The 19,963-nt window shown below is 47.4% G+C and overlaps 2 protein-coding genes across 2 annotated transcripts in view; both read right to left on the bottom strand.

Moving 5' to 3' along the window:
* On the bottom strand, positions 1,709-6,479 carry LOC102173683 (zinc finger protein 671). The gene is given in 5 exon segments (XM_018063501.1): positions 1,709-2,484; positions 4,059-4,139; positions 4,142-4,180; positions 5,015-5,141; positions 5,913-6,479. Coding segments are annotated over 5 exon segments (354 nt in total). The 5' UTR covers positions 5,928-6,479; the 3' UTR covers positions 1,709-2,392.
* Positions 13,640-19,963, bottom strand: part of LOC102172654 (zinc finger protein 805) — a 43,549-nt gene continuing 37,225 nt past the window's right edge. Inside the window, exon 5 of the mRNA XM_018063504.1 lies at positions 13,640-14,615. Within this exon, the coding sequence (XP_017918993.1) occupies positions 13,785-14,615 (831 nt within the window). The 3' untranslated portion in view covers positions 13,640-13,784. The remainder of the gene's footprint in view (positions 14,616-19,963) is intronic.

The raw sequence follows: 19,963 nt of genomic DNA, 5'->3' as shown, positions 1-19,963 counted from the left end.
ATTTTACACACACAAATACTCAAGCCCAAGCCTAAGTGACATGACCAAGGCCATGTGGCTGGGGATGGGCATGGTGCAGACAAGTTGCAATCCCAATCAATGTCATCCTCAAGCTCCAGAGGAAATAAAAACAGGTTATCAAAGAGATAGGAGCACTTCCATGTTTATTATAGTTCACAATAGAGAAGATGTGGAAACAACCAAAACATCCATCAACGGATAAAGGAATAAAAACATATATACATCAACAATGGACTACTACTCAGCCTTGAGGAAAAAGGAAATCCTGCCATTTTCAACAATACAGATGGACCTTGAGGATATCATGCCAAGTGATATACATCAAATATTGTATAATATCCCTTATATGTGGAAAAAGCAAAACAAAACCAAAAACTGAGCTGGAAAACATTACAGTGATGGTTACCAAAGGCCGGGGGTGGGGTCAGGGGGTGGGAGAGATGATGTTCACGGGCATACGCTTACACCTCATAGGCAAATAATTCCGAGAGATCTAACATACAGTACAGGGATTACAGACAATAAAACTATATTATAAACATTAAACTTGCCAAGAGATGGTATCTTATTTGTTCCCACCACTAGAAGAGATGATAATTCTGTGGCATAACAGAGGCTAACTGATGCTACGATGGCACTCATACTACAGTGTAAATGTATCAGATAAATATGATGTCCATCTTAAACGTACAGTTATATGTCAATTATATCTCGATAATTAACGGATAAATAAAAATGAAGACTTAAACTGTTTCAAGTAGTAAAGTAACATGTACCCATTCATAAGTGTGTCCTTATGTCTTTAGATTATAATTTTAGACAACATTTTTGTATCTTAAGTTTTAAAGGCCTCATAAATCAAGGTGTCACCTAAGATGATGTTTTGTAACAAGTAACATTTGCAGAGATGTTCTCAAGCTCCCAGCTTTCCTGGTGTGGCGTGGCACACAGTGCGTATTAATTCAGGTGTTTAATCTCTCAAACACCTCCCCTGCCACCCAAAAACAACAACAAAAAATGCCAGCCAAGAGGAGAGTGAAAAAGTTGGCTTAAAGCTCAACATTCAGAAAACGAAGATCATGGCATCTGGTCCCATCACTTCATGGGAAATAGACAGGGAAACAGTGGAAACAGTGTCAGACTTTATTTTTGGGGGCTCAAAAATCACTGCAGATGGTGATTGCAGCCATGAAATTAAGACGCTTACTCCTTGGAAGAAAAGTTATGACCAACCTAGATAGTATATTCAAAAGCAGAGACATTACTTTGCCGACTAAGGTCCGTCTAGTCAAGGCTGTGGTTTTTCCTGTGGTCATGTATGGATGTGAGAGTTAGACTGTGAAGAAGGCTGAGCGCCAAAGAATTGATGCATTTGAACTGTGGTGTTGGAGAAGACTCTTGAGAGTCCCTTGGACTGCAAGGAGATCAACCCTGGGATTTCTTTGGAAGGAATGATGCTGAAGCTGAAGCTCCAGTCCTTTGGCCACCTCATGCGAAGAGTTGACTCACTGGAAAAGACTCTGATGCTGGGAGGGACTGGGGGCAGGAGGAGAAGGGGACGACCGAGGATGAGATGGCTGGATGGCATCACGGACTCTATGGACGTGAGTCTGAGTGAACTCCGGGAGATGGTGATGGACAAGGAGGCCTGGGGTGCTGCGATTCATGGGGTCGCAAGGAGTTGGACACGACTGCGCGACTGAACTGAACTGAATAAACTGTCATTGGTTTCTCAGGAAAATCAGAAAAAAAGTCATAAATACATTTATTTGCCTGTTATATTTTTCAGTGCATTGTAATGGTAGAGCTATGGTTGAAGATTTTTGAAACTGCACAGTAGCCACTGGTTCTCTCTCCTTTATACATCCTCAGATGCAATCTCCTAGGATGGACCAATTTCCTGTATGACTCTTCAAATGACAATAAGTGATAACTGATCTCAGAAGATTTTCTCACAGCATACGAACACTTGTTTCTCTTTGGTATAATTCCTCAGGTACAAAGCTTCCTCTGTTCAGGAGATTTTCCCCAGGAGTTACATTCAAAAGGTCTTCTCCCAGTATGAGTTCTCTGACAGTGCCTGAGACAAGTTCACATGCAAAAGGCTTTGGTCCATTTCTCACGCTCACAGGGTTTCTCCCCAGCATGAACACTCTGAGGCTTGGTAAGGAATGAACGAATGAAGAGGTACTGTCCACATCCGCTAGATTCACGTTTCTCCCTCGTGTGAGCCTTCCCGTATGGAATCAGGGAGGAACTATAACTAAAGGCTCTCTTTCTCCAGCATGGATCCTATTAGGCCAGACAAATAAGGGTGAATGAAGGCCTTTCCACACTCACTGTACTCTGGGGTCCTCTCTCGTGAGAACTCTCACATAATGAGCGGAAAAACAGTTGTCACAGCAGGTATACCCACATACTTTGCACTCAAAGTATGACTGTTTTTGGAGTGCGACATGTTACCTGGAACAAAAGCAGAGCAGACACAAGATACTTTCCCACATTCTTTGCATTTATAAGGCTTCTCAGCGTGAATGCGCTATTGCTGCATGAGCCTGACCACTCCTGTGGTTCTGCTGAGCATAAATCCTCATGTGCTGACTTGGGCCCACCCTCAGGAGAAAGGCACATCAACATTTGTTAAACCGTCCCACATTTTCTTCCACTTGCAGAGACTTGCCTGTGGAGATCACGGAAGCCTTCCCTGGTGCACGTGAGATCTGTTTATGAAAAGCATCTACTGGAGGATTGCTCCAATGACTGCTGGAGTGCAGAGTGTCACCTGTTCTCACACCACGGTGTTCACAGCTCATCCTCCTGAAGACTCTCCTTGTGGGAAACTGTTCCTGGGCTCCAGGGCCCTTCGCATTTCTGATTTCTAGTTTGCTCCAACCCAGAGTCCCAGAATCAACTGACCCTGGAGCAACATTCCCTCCAAGGGCCACTGAGAGGCAGAAGGCTTTATGGCCTCAGTTGTGCTTTCCGGCCCAACAGGAATCCAATGCCCAAAAGGACCCCGTGGTGATGACAGCAGAGAATAAGCTCCCAACATGCCCACCTGGCTTCTCCCCATGGCGAGGGGCCAGGTGCTGGCTGGGAAGTTCTCGCCACCCTCTCTGCAAGTGAAGGCTGTCTCTGATGTACAGGATCCGTAGTGCTTTACAAATGAAGCCTGGGTTTTCTCTTCTGAAGATTCCATTCCACCACTTCTGCATCTGGTCAAGGTTTACACTACACCCAAAATCTCTCCCCATGATTCACCTGCTGGGAGTTCCCTGTGGCTCAGCCAGGGGCCAAACTGTCTTTCAAGACTGGGCCATGCATGTTGCAGGGGTGAGCCGTGTGGGTAGAGGGCTCAGCCTGGGTAGTTCTCATCTGCGGCTGGCTCACAGGAACCCCCTGCTCAGAAGGTGCAGCCACACCCGCCACTCCGTGCCAACAACCTGAAGGAAGACAGATGTGGCTGAAGCGCACGTTCAGCTGGTGGCCTCCAGTAACAAATGTGCGTCTATACAACTGGCAATGGGTCTGTGGGACTGCAGGCCTCACATGGGGCCCAGGATCAGGAGGAGGAGGGGCCTCTGACTGTTACAGAGGAAGGGAACCTCAGAGGAGGGGATACCAGGATGGGGCAGTGTGGCCAAGGGCACTCTGAACCGCACCATGCAGATGGTCTGAAGCAAGGCTCTTGGTTCCTTGTGCCAGGTGAGTGCTGTGAGAAAGGGTCTAGCCAGGGCCAGAAAAACCTGGCCCAGAACTGAATATCTGGCCTGACAGTGTTTAAGGGAAATGGAAAGATATGTGCACATCTCATGACATGTTAAAAGAAACCCAATGCTGTGGAGCGCTGCGTGGAGGAGCAAGAGGTCAGGTAAGACGTGCGACCAGAAAGGGGGGTGGAACAGGCAGGCGCCTAAGGGCAGAGCAGCAGCGACAAACGAGCGAAGCATCAAAGACGGGGGAGGAGACACCACAGGCGCAGCGCAAACTGCTGTTATAAAGCAAAGCCAGCCCTGCTGCCCGCGCTCTCTGCTCACCGGGCCTGGGCCTCCTCCAGGTCTTCTCTGCTCTGACCGGAGCAGTGTCTACCTCCTCAGGCACCCCAGGCTCCCCTCCGGCTCCAGCTGGGTAGCCCCATGAGACCTGGAAACTGCAAGTCCTAATGGGAAAGAACAGCTGATGAGGGGTCAGTAGTGACCCTGCGAGACCCCCTTCACAGAGAAGATGGCGGAATGGGGCAGAACCCGGGGCACAGGAGACCAGAGATCTGGAGTGTCGGGGGCAGACTGCAAGACTTCTCACCCCCAAATCCTTCATCTCAAAGCTCCCGGCAGCAGAGGTTGGGGCGGCTCTGGGAGAGGAGGGAGGTGCCCCTCACCCTGGGACTCACACTCTTACTCCAGGGAACAAGGAAAGAAGCTGAGCCGTGACAGAAGTGTGAGACACCAAGAACTGCCCATAAGAAAAAACAACACTCAGCTCAGGAAACTGGGAATCACGTCCCTTTTAATGCCTTCCAGCTGAGTGCTGGCTGGGTTTAAACACTATTTTATAATGAACAGAAAATAATTTTGTTCATTAGAAAATAATTAAACACTGTGGGATGGCACTTCTGAGGGCAGGTTGTAAGAATATCAGTTTCTCTCCTGGATGCTGTCTCTTGCCCGTCATCTCAGAAATCAGCTGCCTTGTTGTGACCAGCCTAAGGAGAACACGACATGGCGAGCAACTGAGGGAGGGCTTCGTCCAACAGCCTCCTGGTCACGTGCATGACCCTGAAGGGAGATTCACCACCAGTTGAGCTTTCAGATCAGATGGAAACCCTGGGCAGCTTGCCAGCAAGGTCATGAAAGACCCTAAGCTAGGGGTACCCAAGTAGAATATGCCTGATTCTTTACCCAAAGCAACTGTAAGATAAATGTTTGTCTATTCAGTGCACTAAGCTTTGGGGTAATTTACCAGGTAGCAACAGCTAACTAAAAGAGGGGCTTACCCAGCGATGACACCAGCGCAAAGTTCTCCAGCATCACATCGCGGTACAGGAGTCTCTGAGCTTCCTCTAGCAGCTCCCACTCCTCCCGGGAGAAGTACACGAACACATCCTCGAAGGTCACACTGCCCTGCCACGACGGGGACAGATCAGCTGGCAGGCAGCATCTCTCCCCAGAGCACCCCACGTCCCTCTCTTCCGCAGTCTCCAGCTCAGAGGAGACGCCCGACTGCGCACCACACTGGTAGCTGCTCTCTCCTCTTTTCCCTCTGATTACGTGTGCAGCCCAGAGCGAAACCAGGCAGGCGGGCAGGAAAAAATACTTCCGAAGCTAAGTCCAGTATGACCGACCTCAAACTCTCTCCTGCCAGCCTGTTGTCCTGGTGTCATTCAAGCTGGATCTCCCAGGTGAGCTCGGGCTCACCTTCTCCCAGCAGTCCCCTGGACTTGGATCTTGGAGCTATCGGCTCACAATCCTCCCAGGGCTCCCTGCCTCTTCCCTCACTTCCACAGCCTCCTCTGTGCAGCCAGAGGAAACCTACGTAAGGAAACGTGTTAAATCACCTCCACCTTCTCTCAAAACTTTCAGAGGGGAGGTCTAGCTCCTCTGGCTGTCAGGCCTGACCTCAGCCCGGGTGCTCTCTGTTCCCCTAAGGCACAATGTAGACCTTGGTCACTCCCAACTCTGGCTCACCCCTGAGAGTCGGCACATGGTGCCGAAATTTACCCCCGTAGTTGTCATTTTAGGAATCTATTCATACACCTGAATTCGGTAGCCTACCCCAGAAGTAACTGCCTCCAGAGACCCGCGACCAAGAACAGGGAGAAGGGAAGGCCGAGTCCCAGGAAAAACACCAGCAGCTACCGCCAGGGGCGTGGCTCTGGGTGACCCTCCACTCACCTGCCCCGGATTCATCAGTGCTGCCGCACCTGCCACTGCCACGGGACACAGTGGGCGGAAAGGGGCCCCGAGAGGCGGGAGACCAGGGCAGGGTCACCTCGGGCCGCGCCTCAAACTCCGAACCTCGCTATAAAATGAAGTCAAACAACAACCCAAAAAATGACGTCATATGCCCGAAAGGCCCAGGCCGCCGTCCTCGGGGCCCTTGGCGACGGAGCGCGGGTGGAGGCCTGCAGAAACGTGCAGTCTTGGCGGAGCCTGGCAAACGCCAGGCGCGAAGTCTCCTGCCCCATAGACGGGGACACAGTGTCACGGCGAAGGAGCCGGAGCTGGGGCGTCACGGCTCCGATGAGGTGCGGAGACAGGCCCGCTGTCTCGCTCGCCTAGAGACACGGTCCCGGAGCTGTGCTCCGGTCCACGTGGCCGCCTCTCAACCATCAACCGCTCCCGGAAGGAGGCTCTACCGCAACGAGACCGGAACTCCCGCCCCGAAGCCGCCGGAAACGTCCCTTCCCGGATTGTGATTGGCCCAGGGGTGAAGGCGGAAGTGCCGGTGGCATCCGCTTCTGTGCAACATACTCAACTCCCAGCCTGTGCCCACGCGCGTGCGCCTTTTCTCTTCTCGTTGGCGATGGCCCCTCGGCACCAGGCGGAGAGACTAGAAGATAACTTAGCGTCACTTTTCCTAATACAGGGCGCGGCTCCCTCTTAAAGGAGAGTGCCCAAATTGCCATAGGCCTGGGGGCAGTGCCCCGCCTTCTCTGATCACTGCAGGACTTAGGGCTCCATCCAGACGCAGGGCATGAGGAGCTCGGACTGGTGCTGAGTTCACAAGCTGTGGATAATTCTTAAAGAGATGCGAATGCCAGACCAGCTTACCTGCCTCCTGCAAAATCTGTATGCAGGTCAAGAAGCAACAATGGACATGGACCAACAGACTGGTTCAAAATCGTTTCCAGCAGTCACGTATGGGTTTAAGAGTTGGACCGTAAAAAGGGCTGAGCGCTGAACAACTGATGCTTTTGAGCTGTGGTGTTGGAGGACTCTTGAGAGTCCCTTGGACTGCAAGTGGATCAAACCAGTGAATCCTAAAGCAAATCAATCCTGAATATTCACTGGACGGACTGATGCTGAGGCTGAAGCTCCAATACCCTGGCCATCTGAAGCAAAGAGCCGTCTCATTAGAAAAGACCCTGATGCTGTGAAAGATTGAAGGCAGAAGGGCATGACAGAGGATGAGACGGTTGGGTGGCATCACCGACTTGATGGACAGGTTTGAGTAAGCTCCGGGAGATGGTGAATGACAGGGAAGCCTGGGGTGCTGCAGTCCATGGGGTCCCAAAGAGTTGGACACGACTGACTGAACAGTACTACTGTCATTAGTATTAACATGGGGCTTCCCTGGTGGATAGGACAGTACAGAATCTACTTGCTGTGCAGAAGACCCAGGTTCATTCCCTGGATTGGGAAGATCTCCTGGAGAAGGGCGCTTCCCTGTTAGCTCAGATGGTAATGAATCTGCCTGCAATGCGGGTCTGAGACACAGGTTCGATCCTTGAGTCAGAAAGATCCCCTGGAGAAGGGAATGGCAACCCACCCCAGATACTTGCCTGGAGAGTTCCATGAAGAGAGGCGCCTGGCCGGCTGCAGTCCGTGGGATTGCAGACACAACGCTTTCACATACAAGGCTGTGAAAGGCTAAGCCATGGATACCTCTTTGCAAGAATGTTGGCATTATTTATGAAAACATGATTCCTTGACTTGGCAAGCAGCCTCTCAGGACTTCCCTGGTGGCTCAGATGGTAAAGTGTCTGCCTACAATGTGGGAGACCTGGGTTCGATCCCTTGGTTGGGAAGATCCTCTAGAGAAGGAAATGGCAACCCACCCCAGTACTCTTGCCTGGAAAATCCCATGGACGGAGGAGCCTGGTAGTCTACAATCCATGCGGTCACAAAGAGCGACTAGACTTTCAAACTTTTCAAACTCTCAGGTACTGATTAAATGCTTTACATAAAAAGCATACCTTTGTATGTACTATTTTGCATAGTCCTTTTTCTCTATCCATATTTAGTTATCTCTTAAAGAGCAGATAGACTTCTTAAACTACAGGTAGGCATCACGATGCCCAGAGTTGCATTATTACAAGTAAGAGTCTGATCTTGGGAACATCAGGACTAAGTGCCCTCAGGTCCAAGTGGAGTGGAGTTGATGGTTTCACGTCTATGACATGATGACATGTCATCAAGTTCCCAGTAACTTGGGCCTCCTTCTTGCCCTCCTGTCCTCTTCTTCTGGCAGGCTTGGGTACAAATATGTGATGATGAGATGGCCCAGCTGGAAGCTCAGAGGCTTTTCAGGTCATGAGGACCTGACCTCATCAAGACATCATTGCCATCAACCCACCTTCTGAACCTACAGCACCCGAGGGAGCACTAAGTCCTGGGGAGGTTTGAGACTGAGAACCACTGAGGAGATTCCCAGAACGGGGCACAAATGCAAGAACAATTAAGACAAGCATCCACAACCACTTCCGCATGTATTCATCAGGCCACAACCCATTCACATGGTCCCAGGGTTAACTGTTAAGGAAAGCTGGGACATGCTGACCGCCCAGGCAGCCAAAAAGAGACAATGGGGTTTGTTAGTCATCTAGTCAGTTTATGTCGCAATCCATCAGTTTGGTTACCAGACATATTATTTCTCCTATGCATTCCACACAGTCATCCTTTTATTATTCCAACAACTCAAAACTCTATCTAATTACTGAGCCTGGTAGAATTTCTAGGATGTGTTGTTCTTGTACCATGTTCAAACACTGTTCCTTAATACCAGGAAACTATTAACACAAAATAAATCACCTCCAGTCACATACAACATAGTGGGTCCAGGACATAGTGGAAGGATATACTGAAAATGTTTCTCAAAAAGAGAATGAAATAGTAGATAACTAACCCACACATAACACAACACTGTAAAGCAACTATATTCCAATGAACTACATTTAAGGCCAGAGGAAAATGATCCCAGGTGAAAGGTCTGCAGTGACAGAGGACCGAAGATCCAAGGAAAGGGCACCTGTGAATAAATGCAGTTAATTAATTATCTCTGTAAAACATGACCAATATCTTGTTGAGGAGAACAATGGAATTACCATGTGATCCTCAATAATATCCACTACATCGTGCAAAAGATTAAGATATTAACTTATACTTTGTTGTGTTAAAGACATGAATATAATTTTTAAACTTAAACACTAATAAAACAGAAGTATATACATTACCAACTAAAAGTGAAGAATGTAAATAATCTACAGAAATTTTTAAAAGAATGTCTAAGACACAGACCTGAAAAGCACAATAGGAAGATGCATTTTAAATCAAATATGCCAGCTATCACATGAAATGGATATGTAATAAATGTTTGAATTGGTTGTCAGTAGTTTTTAGTAGGCTGAAAACTATCCAGCAGTATTCAGTTTATAAGTCACAGTTTTGAAGATATGTTACAGAGATAAAGCAAATAAAAATTTGGAAAATATATTAGTTAGCACAAAATAAATATATATAAAACTGACAATACACAGGACCGTAAAAAGATAAATCTAATTTGCATAGGATGAAATAAAACAGAGAATGAAATAAAACAGGACACAGATTAGTAACAGAAGATCTGAATGAAAACATCTAAAGATGTGCTTAAAATTGTTACAGAATAACCTATGCCTGAAGGAAGCAAAGATCATCAAAATGTGCTTTTTGAAAATAATCACATCCTCAATGCCAACTGGATAGGGCTTTTATAAGCAGTATAAAGGGCAGAATTCCAACAGGCTAGGAGAAATGGACACCATCTGGCCTTATCTTGAGAATATGGGCTTGCACTAGTCACCTGCCTTCTCTGCACCTGAGTTTTCTAATCATTAAATTGGAGAGGGTCTCTATGGTCCTTTAAAGTGTTCAAGTCCTATTATTCAAAGCATAATTTTGCTGGTTTTAAATCATTGTAAGATATTCAACTTGAAACTTTGCCTTACAATGTATCAAAGCTAATGACATCCCTACATATTCTCATGAAGTGAAGTTAATGAATTCCATTAAATGGAATCTCCAGGCCAAAATGGTTTCACCAGAGAATTCTACCAAATATTTAGAGAAGAAAAACAACCAACTCTCAAAATCTCAACCAGGCTGGGAGGGAAAAAGGAAGAAACACTCAAAGTTCATTTTTTCAGACAGCAGTGCCAAAAAAAAAAAAAAAGGCCAATATGCTCGATTTTATGCATAAAATTTCTCGACAAAATACTGGCAAAAGGAGTGTGTGTGTGTGTGTGTGTGTGTGTGTGTGTGTGTGTTCCATAAACTACAGGGTTTACTGCAGAAATGCAAGGCTGGGTCAACATTCAAATCCAGTCAGACAATCCATCATATAAACAGGCTACAGAAGAAAGGTCGTATGATCACATCAGCTGAAAGAGAAAAGGTATTTGACAAAATTCAACACCAATTCATAATGAAAGCTCTTTGCAAATTAGGAGGGAAACCTACCAAACTTGGTTTTAAAACATCTGTATAAAAACCCATACTGTCATCTTATTTAATGGTCAAGCAACTGAATGCTTTCCCCTTAACATTAAGAATAAGACATGGGTGTCCTCTTTCATCATTTCTATTCAACATTGTACTGGAAATTCTAGCTAGCAGAAGAAAGAAAGAAAAAGGAAATAAAAGGGATATACCTAAGGAAGAAGAAATAAGATGTTCAATAGTCACAGGTAAGTGTTATTCACTCAGTTGTGTCCAACTCTTTGTGACCTGAGGGATTGTAGCCCACCAAGTTCCTCTCTCCATGGATTTCCCAGGCAAGAACACTGGAGTGGGTTGCCACTTTCCTGCTCCAGGGATCTTCCCAACCCAGTTATTGAACCTGGGCCCCCTGCATTGCAGGCAAGTTCTTTACCATCTGAGCTGAGCTGCAGATAGGTAACTTATTGCTTATGAAGAAAATCCTGAGCAATCTGCCAACAAACAAACTTGCTAGAACTAATAAATGAGTCCAGCAAGGGCACAGGATACAAAGTCAACATATAAACATTAATTATATTTCTCAATAACAGTAATGACAATGATAAAACTGAAGTTAAAAACGCAATAAAAACCTAACAAACATGCTCAGGATCTGTAAGCTGAAAATTATAAAACACTTATAAAATAAATCAGAGATCCAAATAAATGAAGAGACATACCATGTTCATGGAGTGGAAGACTCAACATAATAAAGATGCCAAATCTCACCAAAAATGATCCATAGATTAATGGAATTTCTATAAAAATCCCACAAGATGTTTTTAATATATAGACCAGCACATGTTAAAACTTACACAGAAAACCAAAGGAAAAATTGACATGGGAAACTAAATCAATTTTTAAAACTATAAAGAAAAAAAAAACTATAAAGAAGATGGAAGTACTTTATCCAGTTTTAAGGTTTAATGATAGCTACAGTATTCAACATAATGTATTGGCAGAGGTTTAAATACACAGATCAGTAGGATAACATAAAGAACTCAGTCCAAAAATTAGTATGCCCAATAGATTTTTTTCCACTAAGTTCAGTTCAATAGAGGCAGGATAGTCTTTTCAACTATTCAAACAGTGCCAGAACAACTGAACATCCTTAGGCAACAAAAACACAACCTAAACTGCACACGGTTAATACAAAAAGTAACTCAATATGTATCAGAGATGTAAGAACTTAGAGCTTGCTGAAGACTTCTTAGACAAGACATGAAAAGGATAAAGAGTGGCCTTCACAATAATGCCATAGAGTGTGCCTGGAAAATCCCATGGATGGAGGAGCCTGGTGGGCCGCAGTCCATGGGGTCCCTAAGAGTCAGACGTGACTGAGCGACTTCACTTTCACTTTCATGCATTGGAGAAGGAAATGGCAACCCACTCCAGTGTTCTTGCCTGGAGAATCCCAGGGACGGTGGAGCGTCGTGGGCTGCCGTCTATGGGGTTGCACAGAGTCGGACACGACTGAAGCGACTTAGCAGTAACACAACAGAAATGACATGGCCTACAATGACCATACGAAACTAGATGTGTAGTCATTTGAAAAGCCCTGAGAAGGGTTCAGAGTGAATACATGATTATTTTTATGTCTTTCTGTACAGTATATTTCTTAACGTGAGATGTTAATACTATCACATGTTGCTTAAAAAAATAAAAGGAAGGAATCTCAAAATACCCTGACAAATGATATTAGTCATTAGTCCTTAGTCATTAGTCCATTGGGACTAAGCCAGTGGCGACACTGGAACTCACCTGTACCTGTACTGACACAAACTCATTTCAATCGGTAAAATTCTAGTCACTTTACTTGACAGTGAATCTTCACACAATCTTTTGTAAGATTAAAAATGAGATTCCTTCTCTGAAAGTATTGCTATCATTTAGCTTAATTTAGCTGTGTGTTTTGTTCTGTTGCGGCTGCAATTCAACCTCTAGAAAACCACTGACATGTTAGTGAAGCCTCTCTAAGGAAGAATCAGAGGGAAGAAGTGGGATCCATCCGGGAAGGTTGCACAGTTATACTGTCCTCCTCACCCGACAGACAAATAGAAAGAGAAACAGATTAAGTATGAGTGTCAGCTGGTTAAAGACACATGACACATTATGTTTCAAAAGTATCAATCATTTCAGTAAAATGGGTTCATTCATACATACATTTTTATCCCCTTAAATATGAAAGTGCATTGTTAAGTCAAGGCTTCATATTTCTCATGAAGACACAGGCTACTCAAGGGTAGGGACAATGCTGTAGAACAAAGGTGTGTGTGTCAGCTGCTCAGTCATGTCCGACTCTTTGCAACGCCATGGACTGTAGCCCGCTAGGCCTCTCTGTCCATGAAATTCTCTGGGCAAGAATACTGCAGTGGGTTGCCAGTTTCTGCTGCAGAGGATCTTCCCGACTCAGGGATCGAACCTGGGTCTCCTGCATTGTAGGTGGATGCTTTACTGTCTGAGCTACTAGGGAAGCAAAGGTGACTTTCAGTAAAGCTGTTCAGATGCACCCTCAACTGTTTAACTCTCCTGACAGTGGACAGCAGCGCACGTGTATATGAGATAAAAGGAACGAGGTCCTCTGATCTCTGCAACAACACTCCCCTTACCTCAGCTAAACTAAGGGATGACAAACTGCCACAGGCTCGTCATGGAAATCTGAAAGCTGTGTCTGCATTTCTTCTTCTCTTCCATGTCTCTTCCTCTTTTGTTTAAATATCCCTGAGATAATTTTGCAGCGTAAACTGAGGAGGAAGGCGTGCCTGAAGGCTTTGCTCAGTGCACAGTAAAGATTGGCTCACTCTCCCACGTGAATTTTCAGATATAGAATTAAGTTTCTAGGCTGACTCCATTTCTAACATGATTCTTTAGATGACAACTGATATCCTGCAAACAGGTCTTCTCACAGGGAAGAAAAATGAGGGGATTTCTCTTTGGTATGAATAATCAGATTCTGAGTAACGTATTTCCTTGGCAAAAGATTTCCCTCAGGGGTTACAGGAGAAGGCAATGGCACCTCACTCCAGTACTCTTGCCTGGAAAATCCCAAGGATGGAGGAGCCTGGTAGGCTGCAGTCCATGGGGTCGCTAAGAGTCGGGCCCGACTTAGCCACTTCACTTTCACTTTTCACTTTTATGCACTGGAGAAGGAAATGGCAACCCACTCCAGCTTTCTTGCCTGGAGAATCCCAGGGACAGAAGAGCCTAATGGGCTGCTGTCTATGGGGTCGCACAGAGTCGGACACGACTGAAGCGACTTAGCATTAGCAGCAGGGGTTACGTGCAGAAGTCTTTCCCCAGAAAGAGTTCTTAGAGGTTCAACTCTAAACGCGGAACGACATAAGTGTGCAGAGTCGCCCCCCCATCTGTCACAGAGACAGGCCTTCCCTCAGTATGAACCCTTTGATGCTGAGTGAGGGAGGAGCTGCGACTGAAGGCCTTTCCACACTCACTGCACTCACACGGCTTCTCTCCAGTGTGGATGATGGCGTGTCGGACGAGGCTTGAGCTCCACCAGAAGGCCTTCCCACACTCCACGCACTTGTAGGGCTTCTCTCCGCCATGAATCCGCTGGTGGCTGCTGAGGTACGATCTGCGGTTGAAGGCTTTCCCACAGTCCGTGCACTTGTACGGCTTCTCTTCACTGTGGATGGTGAAGTGTCGGTTAAGGCTTGACCTACTGCTAAAGGCCTTCCCACATTCTTTGCACTCATAGGGTTTCTCGCCAGTGTGGGCCCTTTTATGCAAGATGAAAGTGGAGCAGTAGATGAAGGCCCTTCCACACTCGGTGCACACATAGGGCTTCTCCCCGGTGTGGACCCGCTGGTGCTCCTTGAGGTACGACTTGCGGTAGAAGGCCTTCCCGCACTCGAGGCACTTGTATGGCTTCTCCCCGGTGTGGATGACAGAGTGCTTCATGAGCCTAGTGCTGTCACAGAAGCCCATCCCACATTCACTGCACTCATAGGGCTTCTCCCTGGTGTGGATCAGCTGGTGCGTCGTGAGCTGTGACCTGCGGTGGAAGGCTTTCCCACACTCGCTGCACTCATAGGGCTTCTCCCCGGTGTGGATCCACTGGTGTGCTGTGAGCTGTGACCTGCGGTGGAAGGCCTTCCCACACTCGCTGCACTCGTAGGGCCTCTCCCTGGTGAGGATCAGGTGGTGCTGGAGGGGGTGTGCGCTCTTGCTGAAGGCTCTCCCATACTCTGTGCATCCACAGGGCTTCACTCCAGAGTGAAGCTGCTCGTCTCGAACAAGGAAGCCATGTGTGTTGAAAGCTTTCCCACATTCCCCACACTTACAGGGAAAATTCCCTTCATGAGTCAGGGGTCCTTGCACCCGCCGACGTGACTTCGGTTCATAGAGAAAGTCTCCTGGAGGGACTCGCTGCTGTGCAGTCCTCGAGGGCAGACAGTCATCTGGCCCTAAACCATGATGATCAGGGTTCACTTTCCCAGGGAGTTCCTTCCCCTGGGGGCCTGTCCCTGGTCTCACGGGACCTTCCTGCATCTCCAATGGCCCATCCCCATCCTTGGTTTGCCCCAGCTGGGAGTGCCCTGAGGCCCGCTGAGTCGGTCGTTTCTGGGCCGAGACTTCCTCAGATGAGGCTGGGGGGGGAGGGGCAGGCTGTGGGGCCTCAGGTTCTGTGTTGTCACCTGGAGGGAAGATGATACACAAAAAGGCTCGTAAGTGATGGCAGCGTAGAAGAAACTAAATCACCATGTCAGCGAGGATAAGATGAAGACAGTGGCCGTCTTTCCAGCCTGCTGTCTTTTCAGGTCTCTGAAACTCAGGTTTGCAATTTCTTTCTTTCTACTGTTTGAATTCTTGAAAATTTTAAAGGGAGGGTATGTCCTCAGGGGGAGAGTATGGACAGGGGACAGAATGTCTGGAGACAAGGGGGGCAGACAGAGGGATGCTGACACTGCGTGTGGTGAGTCTGCTCCAAACCACAACACCTCATGGTGCTATGCGCAGGGGAGCCAGCGAAGGGGTACCTAGTGCTGCCCAGATGGGAGACAGGAATGGGCTGCGGAGGCTTCCTGGTAAGGGCAGAACTATGGATGTGGTAGAAGCTGCAGTACAGAGAAAATTAGGAGGTTCTTTCAGCCTTAGGAAAGAGAACGAACAAACGCATAGAGTCTTCCAGAACCAGGGAGCTGCCCTGCATAAGAACATGAGGTTGGAGAGAGGAGGGTTCCTGAGATGGGATCAGCGTCCTTACGAGAAGAGAGACGAGACAGCTTGCTCCTTTTCTCTGCCACATGAGGACAGAACGAGAAAGCTGCCATCTGCACACAGAGGAGTGGGCCCTCCTCAGCCGGGATCTGCCAGTACCTTGATCCAGGTCTTCCCAGACTCCTGAACTGACAGACACAAAAGCCTGCTGCTTGAGCTGCCTGGGCTGTGGCTTTCTTGTTACAGCAGCCCACGCTGAGACAGGAGGGCATGAGCAAGGTTCTCATACTGGAGTCTAGGGATGTTCAGTGCATTATGTTCAAAAAGAAACGAATGAGCAGAGAAATAATTTCATTCCTACATCAGTCAAGGTCATTCACGAATCAGTGATGACAACGAGCCCATAGAACGAGGAAGTGAAACCTGTACCTGGGCTCCACCGAACAGAAGCTAGAGGTCATGTGAGTATCATGGTCTCTGACCACAAACACCTAGGCCTGAATTCCAAAAGAACTCAATGTTAGCTTTACGGCATCTGGCAAGGTACTCAAATATCACAGGCCTTCGCTTTTCTCTTTTGAAAATTAAAGCTAAAGTGAGAATTTGTCTTGCAGGACTGCTGTGAAGATGAAATGACACACTGCCTATGCTGTGCCCAGTAGAGGGCCAGACACCGGGCAAAAACGTCAATCAATCAGATTTAACTTTTCATTATGGATTAGTCCAATATGTGCACCGGGACCTAACCAGGAAGCATGCAAATTGAAATGGACTGGAATGGGTGAATTTAACTCAGATGACCATCATATCTACTACTGCGGGCAGGAATCCCTCAGAAGAAATGGAGTAGCCATCATGGTCAACAAGAGTCCAAAATGCAGTACTTGGATGCAATCTCAAAAATGACAGAATGATCTCTGTTCGTCTCCAAGGCAAACCATTCAATATCACAGTTATCCAAGTCTATGCCACAACCAGTAACACTGAAGAAGCTGAAGTTGAACGGTTCTATGAAGACCTACAAGACCTTTTAGAACTAACACGCAAAACAGATGTCCTTTTCATTATAGGGGTCTGGAATGCAAAAGTAGGAAGTCAAGAAACACCTGCAGTAACAGGCAAATGTGGCCTAGGAATGCGGAATGAGGCAGGGCAAAGACTAATAGAGTTTTGCCAAGAAAATGCACTGGTCATAGCAAACACCCTCTTCCAACAACACAAGAGAAGACTCTACACATTGATATCACCAGATGGTCAACACCGAAATCAGACTGATTATATTCTATGTAGCCAAAGATGGAGAAGCTCTATACAGTCAGCAGAAACAAGACCGGGAGCTGACTGTGGCTCAGATCATGAACTCCTTATTACCAAATTCAGACTCAAATTGAAGAAAGTAGGGAAAACCGCTAGACCATTCAGGTATGACCTAAATCAAATCCCTTATGATTATACAGTGGAAGTGAGAAATAGATTGAAGGGCCTAGATCTGATAGATAGAGTGCCTGATGAACTATGGAATGAGGTTCGTGACATTGTACAGGAGACAGGGATCAAGACCATCCCCACGGAAAAGAAATGCAAAAAAGCAAAATGGCTGTCTGCGGAGGCCTTACAAATAGCTGTGAAAAGAAAAGAGGCGAAAAGCAAAGGAGAAAAGGAAAGATATAAGCATCTGAATGCAGAATTCCAAAGAATAGCAAGAAGAGATAAGAAAGCCTTCTTCAGCGATCAATGCAAAGCAATAGAGGAAAACAACAGATTGGGAAAGACTAGAGATCTCTTCAAGAAAATTAGAGATACCAAGGGAACATTTCATGCAAAGATGGGCTCGATAAAGGACAGAAATGGTATGGACCCAACAGAAGCAGAAGATATTAAGAAGAGGTGGCAAGAATACACGGAAGAACTGTACAAAAAAGATCTTCACGACCCGGATAATCATGATGGTGTGATCACTCACCTACAGCCAGACATCCTGGAATGTGAAGTCAAGTGGGCCTTAGAAAGCATCACTACAAACAAAGCTAGTAGAGGTGATGGAATTCCAGTGGAGCTGTTTCAAATCCTGAAAGATGATGTTGTCAAAGTGCTGCACTCAATATGCCAGCAAATTTGGAAAACTCAGCAGTGGCCACAGGACTGGAAAAGGTCAGTTGTCATTCCAATCCCAAAGAAAGGCAATGCCAAAGAATGCTCAAACTACCTCAAAATTGCACTCATCTCACACGCTAGTAAAGTAATGCTCAAAATTCTCCAAGCCAGGCTTCAGCAATACATGAACCGTGAACTTCCTGATGTTCAAGCTGGTTTTAGAAAAGGCAGAGGAACCAGAGATCAAATTGCCAACATCTGCTGGATCATGGAAAAAGCAAGAGAGTTCCAGAAAAACATCTATTTCTGCTTTATTGACTATGTCAAAGCCTTTGACTGTGTGGATCACAATAAACTGTGGAAAATTATGAGATGGGAATACCAGAGCACCTGACCTGTCTCTTGAGAAGTCTGTACGCAGGTCAGGAAGCAACAGTTAGAACTGGACATGGAACAACAGACTGGTTCCAGATAGAAAAAGGAGTACATCAAGGCTGTATATTGTCACCCTGCTTATTTAACTTATATGCAGAGTACATCATGAGAAACGCTGGACTGGAAGAAACACAAGCTGGAATCAAGATTGCTGGGAGAAATATCAATAACCTCAGTTATGCAGATGACACCACCCTTATGCCAGAAAGTGAAGAGGAGCTAAAAAGCCTCTCGATGAAAGTGAAAGTGGAGAGTGAAAAAGTTGGCTTAAAGGTCAACATTCAGAAAAAAGTTGAAGGTGTGAAACCACGAATGTGTGGGTTAACCTTGGAGAGTTATTTAAGAACAAAAAGATGAGCCTGCATGCAGGGCAGCAATGGAGACTCACGCAGAGAACAGACGTGTGGAAACGGGGAGGGAGAGGGCGAGAGCAGTACTGGAACACAGACATCGCCGTGTAGAAAAGAGCGGCCAGTGGGCGGTAAGCGTGGAAGCCACACACAGGACACTCAGTGACAGGGGAGGGGCGAGGATGAAGCAGCGCAAGGGCCAGACTCTGCTTGTGACATGAAGACGGGCTGAGACCTCGGGGGCTGGGGAGAGGCTGTGGGGGTCAGTGTGCGAGACAGGACAGACAGACAAAGGGGCACAGAGCAGAGACAGGGAGACCAGCCAGGAGCGCGCGGGCACCACCGAGGCAGAAGCTGAAAGCCTGCGCTGAGAGTGTGGGCGCGGGTCTCGTACAGCTGGTGGAGGTGACGCACTAGAGACGTGCGTGCGGAACGGGCAGGGTTTGGTGCCTCCTGGATGGAGGCGCTGGTGGAACCGGGGGTGCCGAGGAGCCGTCTGAGGTGCGCCCGCCTCCTGACCTGCACGCGAGGCAGGAGGAATGGGCAAGGTCCGAGCTCTCTCTCGGGCGTGTTGAGTGTGAGGGGCCTTGAGGTTTAGGCAAAGAGGACAGAAAGAGAGCAAGGGGGTGCATCTGTCCACTCGGTGCGGGGAGTGACGGTGGTGAAGGTGAGAACAGCTCCCGCTGCCCAGGAGGAACCGTGAGACACTACCCTGATGCGCAAGCACTAGTCCCATGACACCAACAGCTCACGTCTGCTGAGCCACTCTACGGTCAGGCCCAGTGAGGAGCACGTTCACACACAATCTATTACATTCTCTAACCACCCAATGAGGCAGAAACCAGGACGACTGCAATTTTCCAGTACCAGACAGTGTAACCAACCACGCTCACCAAACCACGTCTTTCCTCTCCATGGACACACTGAGCCTCTCTTCCCAACCCCGGGTACCAGATGACAAGGCCAAGTCTTGAGTCAGTGGAATGTGAGGGAAAACACCGTGTTGGGAGCAGCTGTGACACTGTCTCTTCTTCTGTCTCCCCTCCGCCAGCTGGAGGACGCCAGGAACCCTGGCGGGCCCACACGAACGAGAGGCGGCAGCCAGGTCCCTGGAAAGCTGCCTGCTCACACATCCCCACAGACCCACATGGTCCTTGGCTCAAGAAGAACACTTTTCCATACATTGTGCCATGGAGATTCGGGAATATGCCTGTTTGAGCAGCTAGGTTTACCTTGGCCAAACTCACATACAAAGACCACGGAACATCCTTGGACCACAAGGCTGTGTGCTGTGTTACACCTAGTCTTTAAGCCCAAGCTCATGGAGCCGAGAGCCTGAACTTACCTGACAAACCCCACGCCTCCCAGCAGCGTCACAGGGTAGGGCAAGCATGGGTTCAAAGGCTGCAGGGACCCCCACGCCCAGAGCAG

Source organism: Capra hircus, chromosome 18, assembly GCF_001704415.2.
Source record: "Capra hircus breed San Clemente chromosome 18, ASM170441v1, whole genome shotgun sequence".
NCBI lineage: Eukaryota > Metazoa > Chordata > Mammalia > Artiodactyla > Bovidae > Capra > Capra hircus.
Note: the sequence above shows the minus strand (reverse complement) of the source record. Positions and strands in the feature narration are given on the sequence as shown.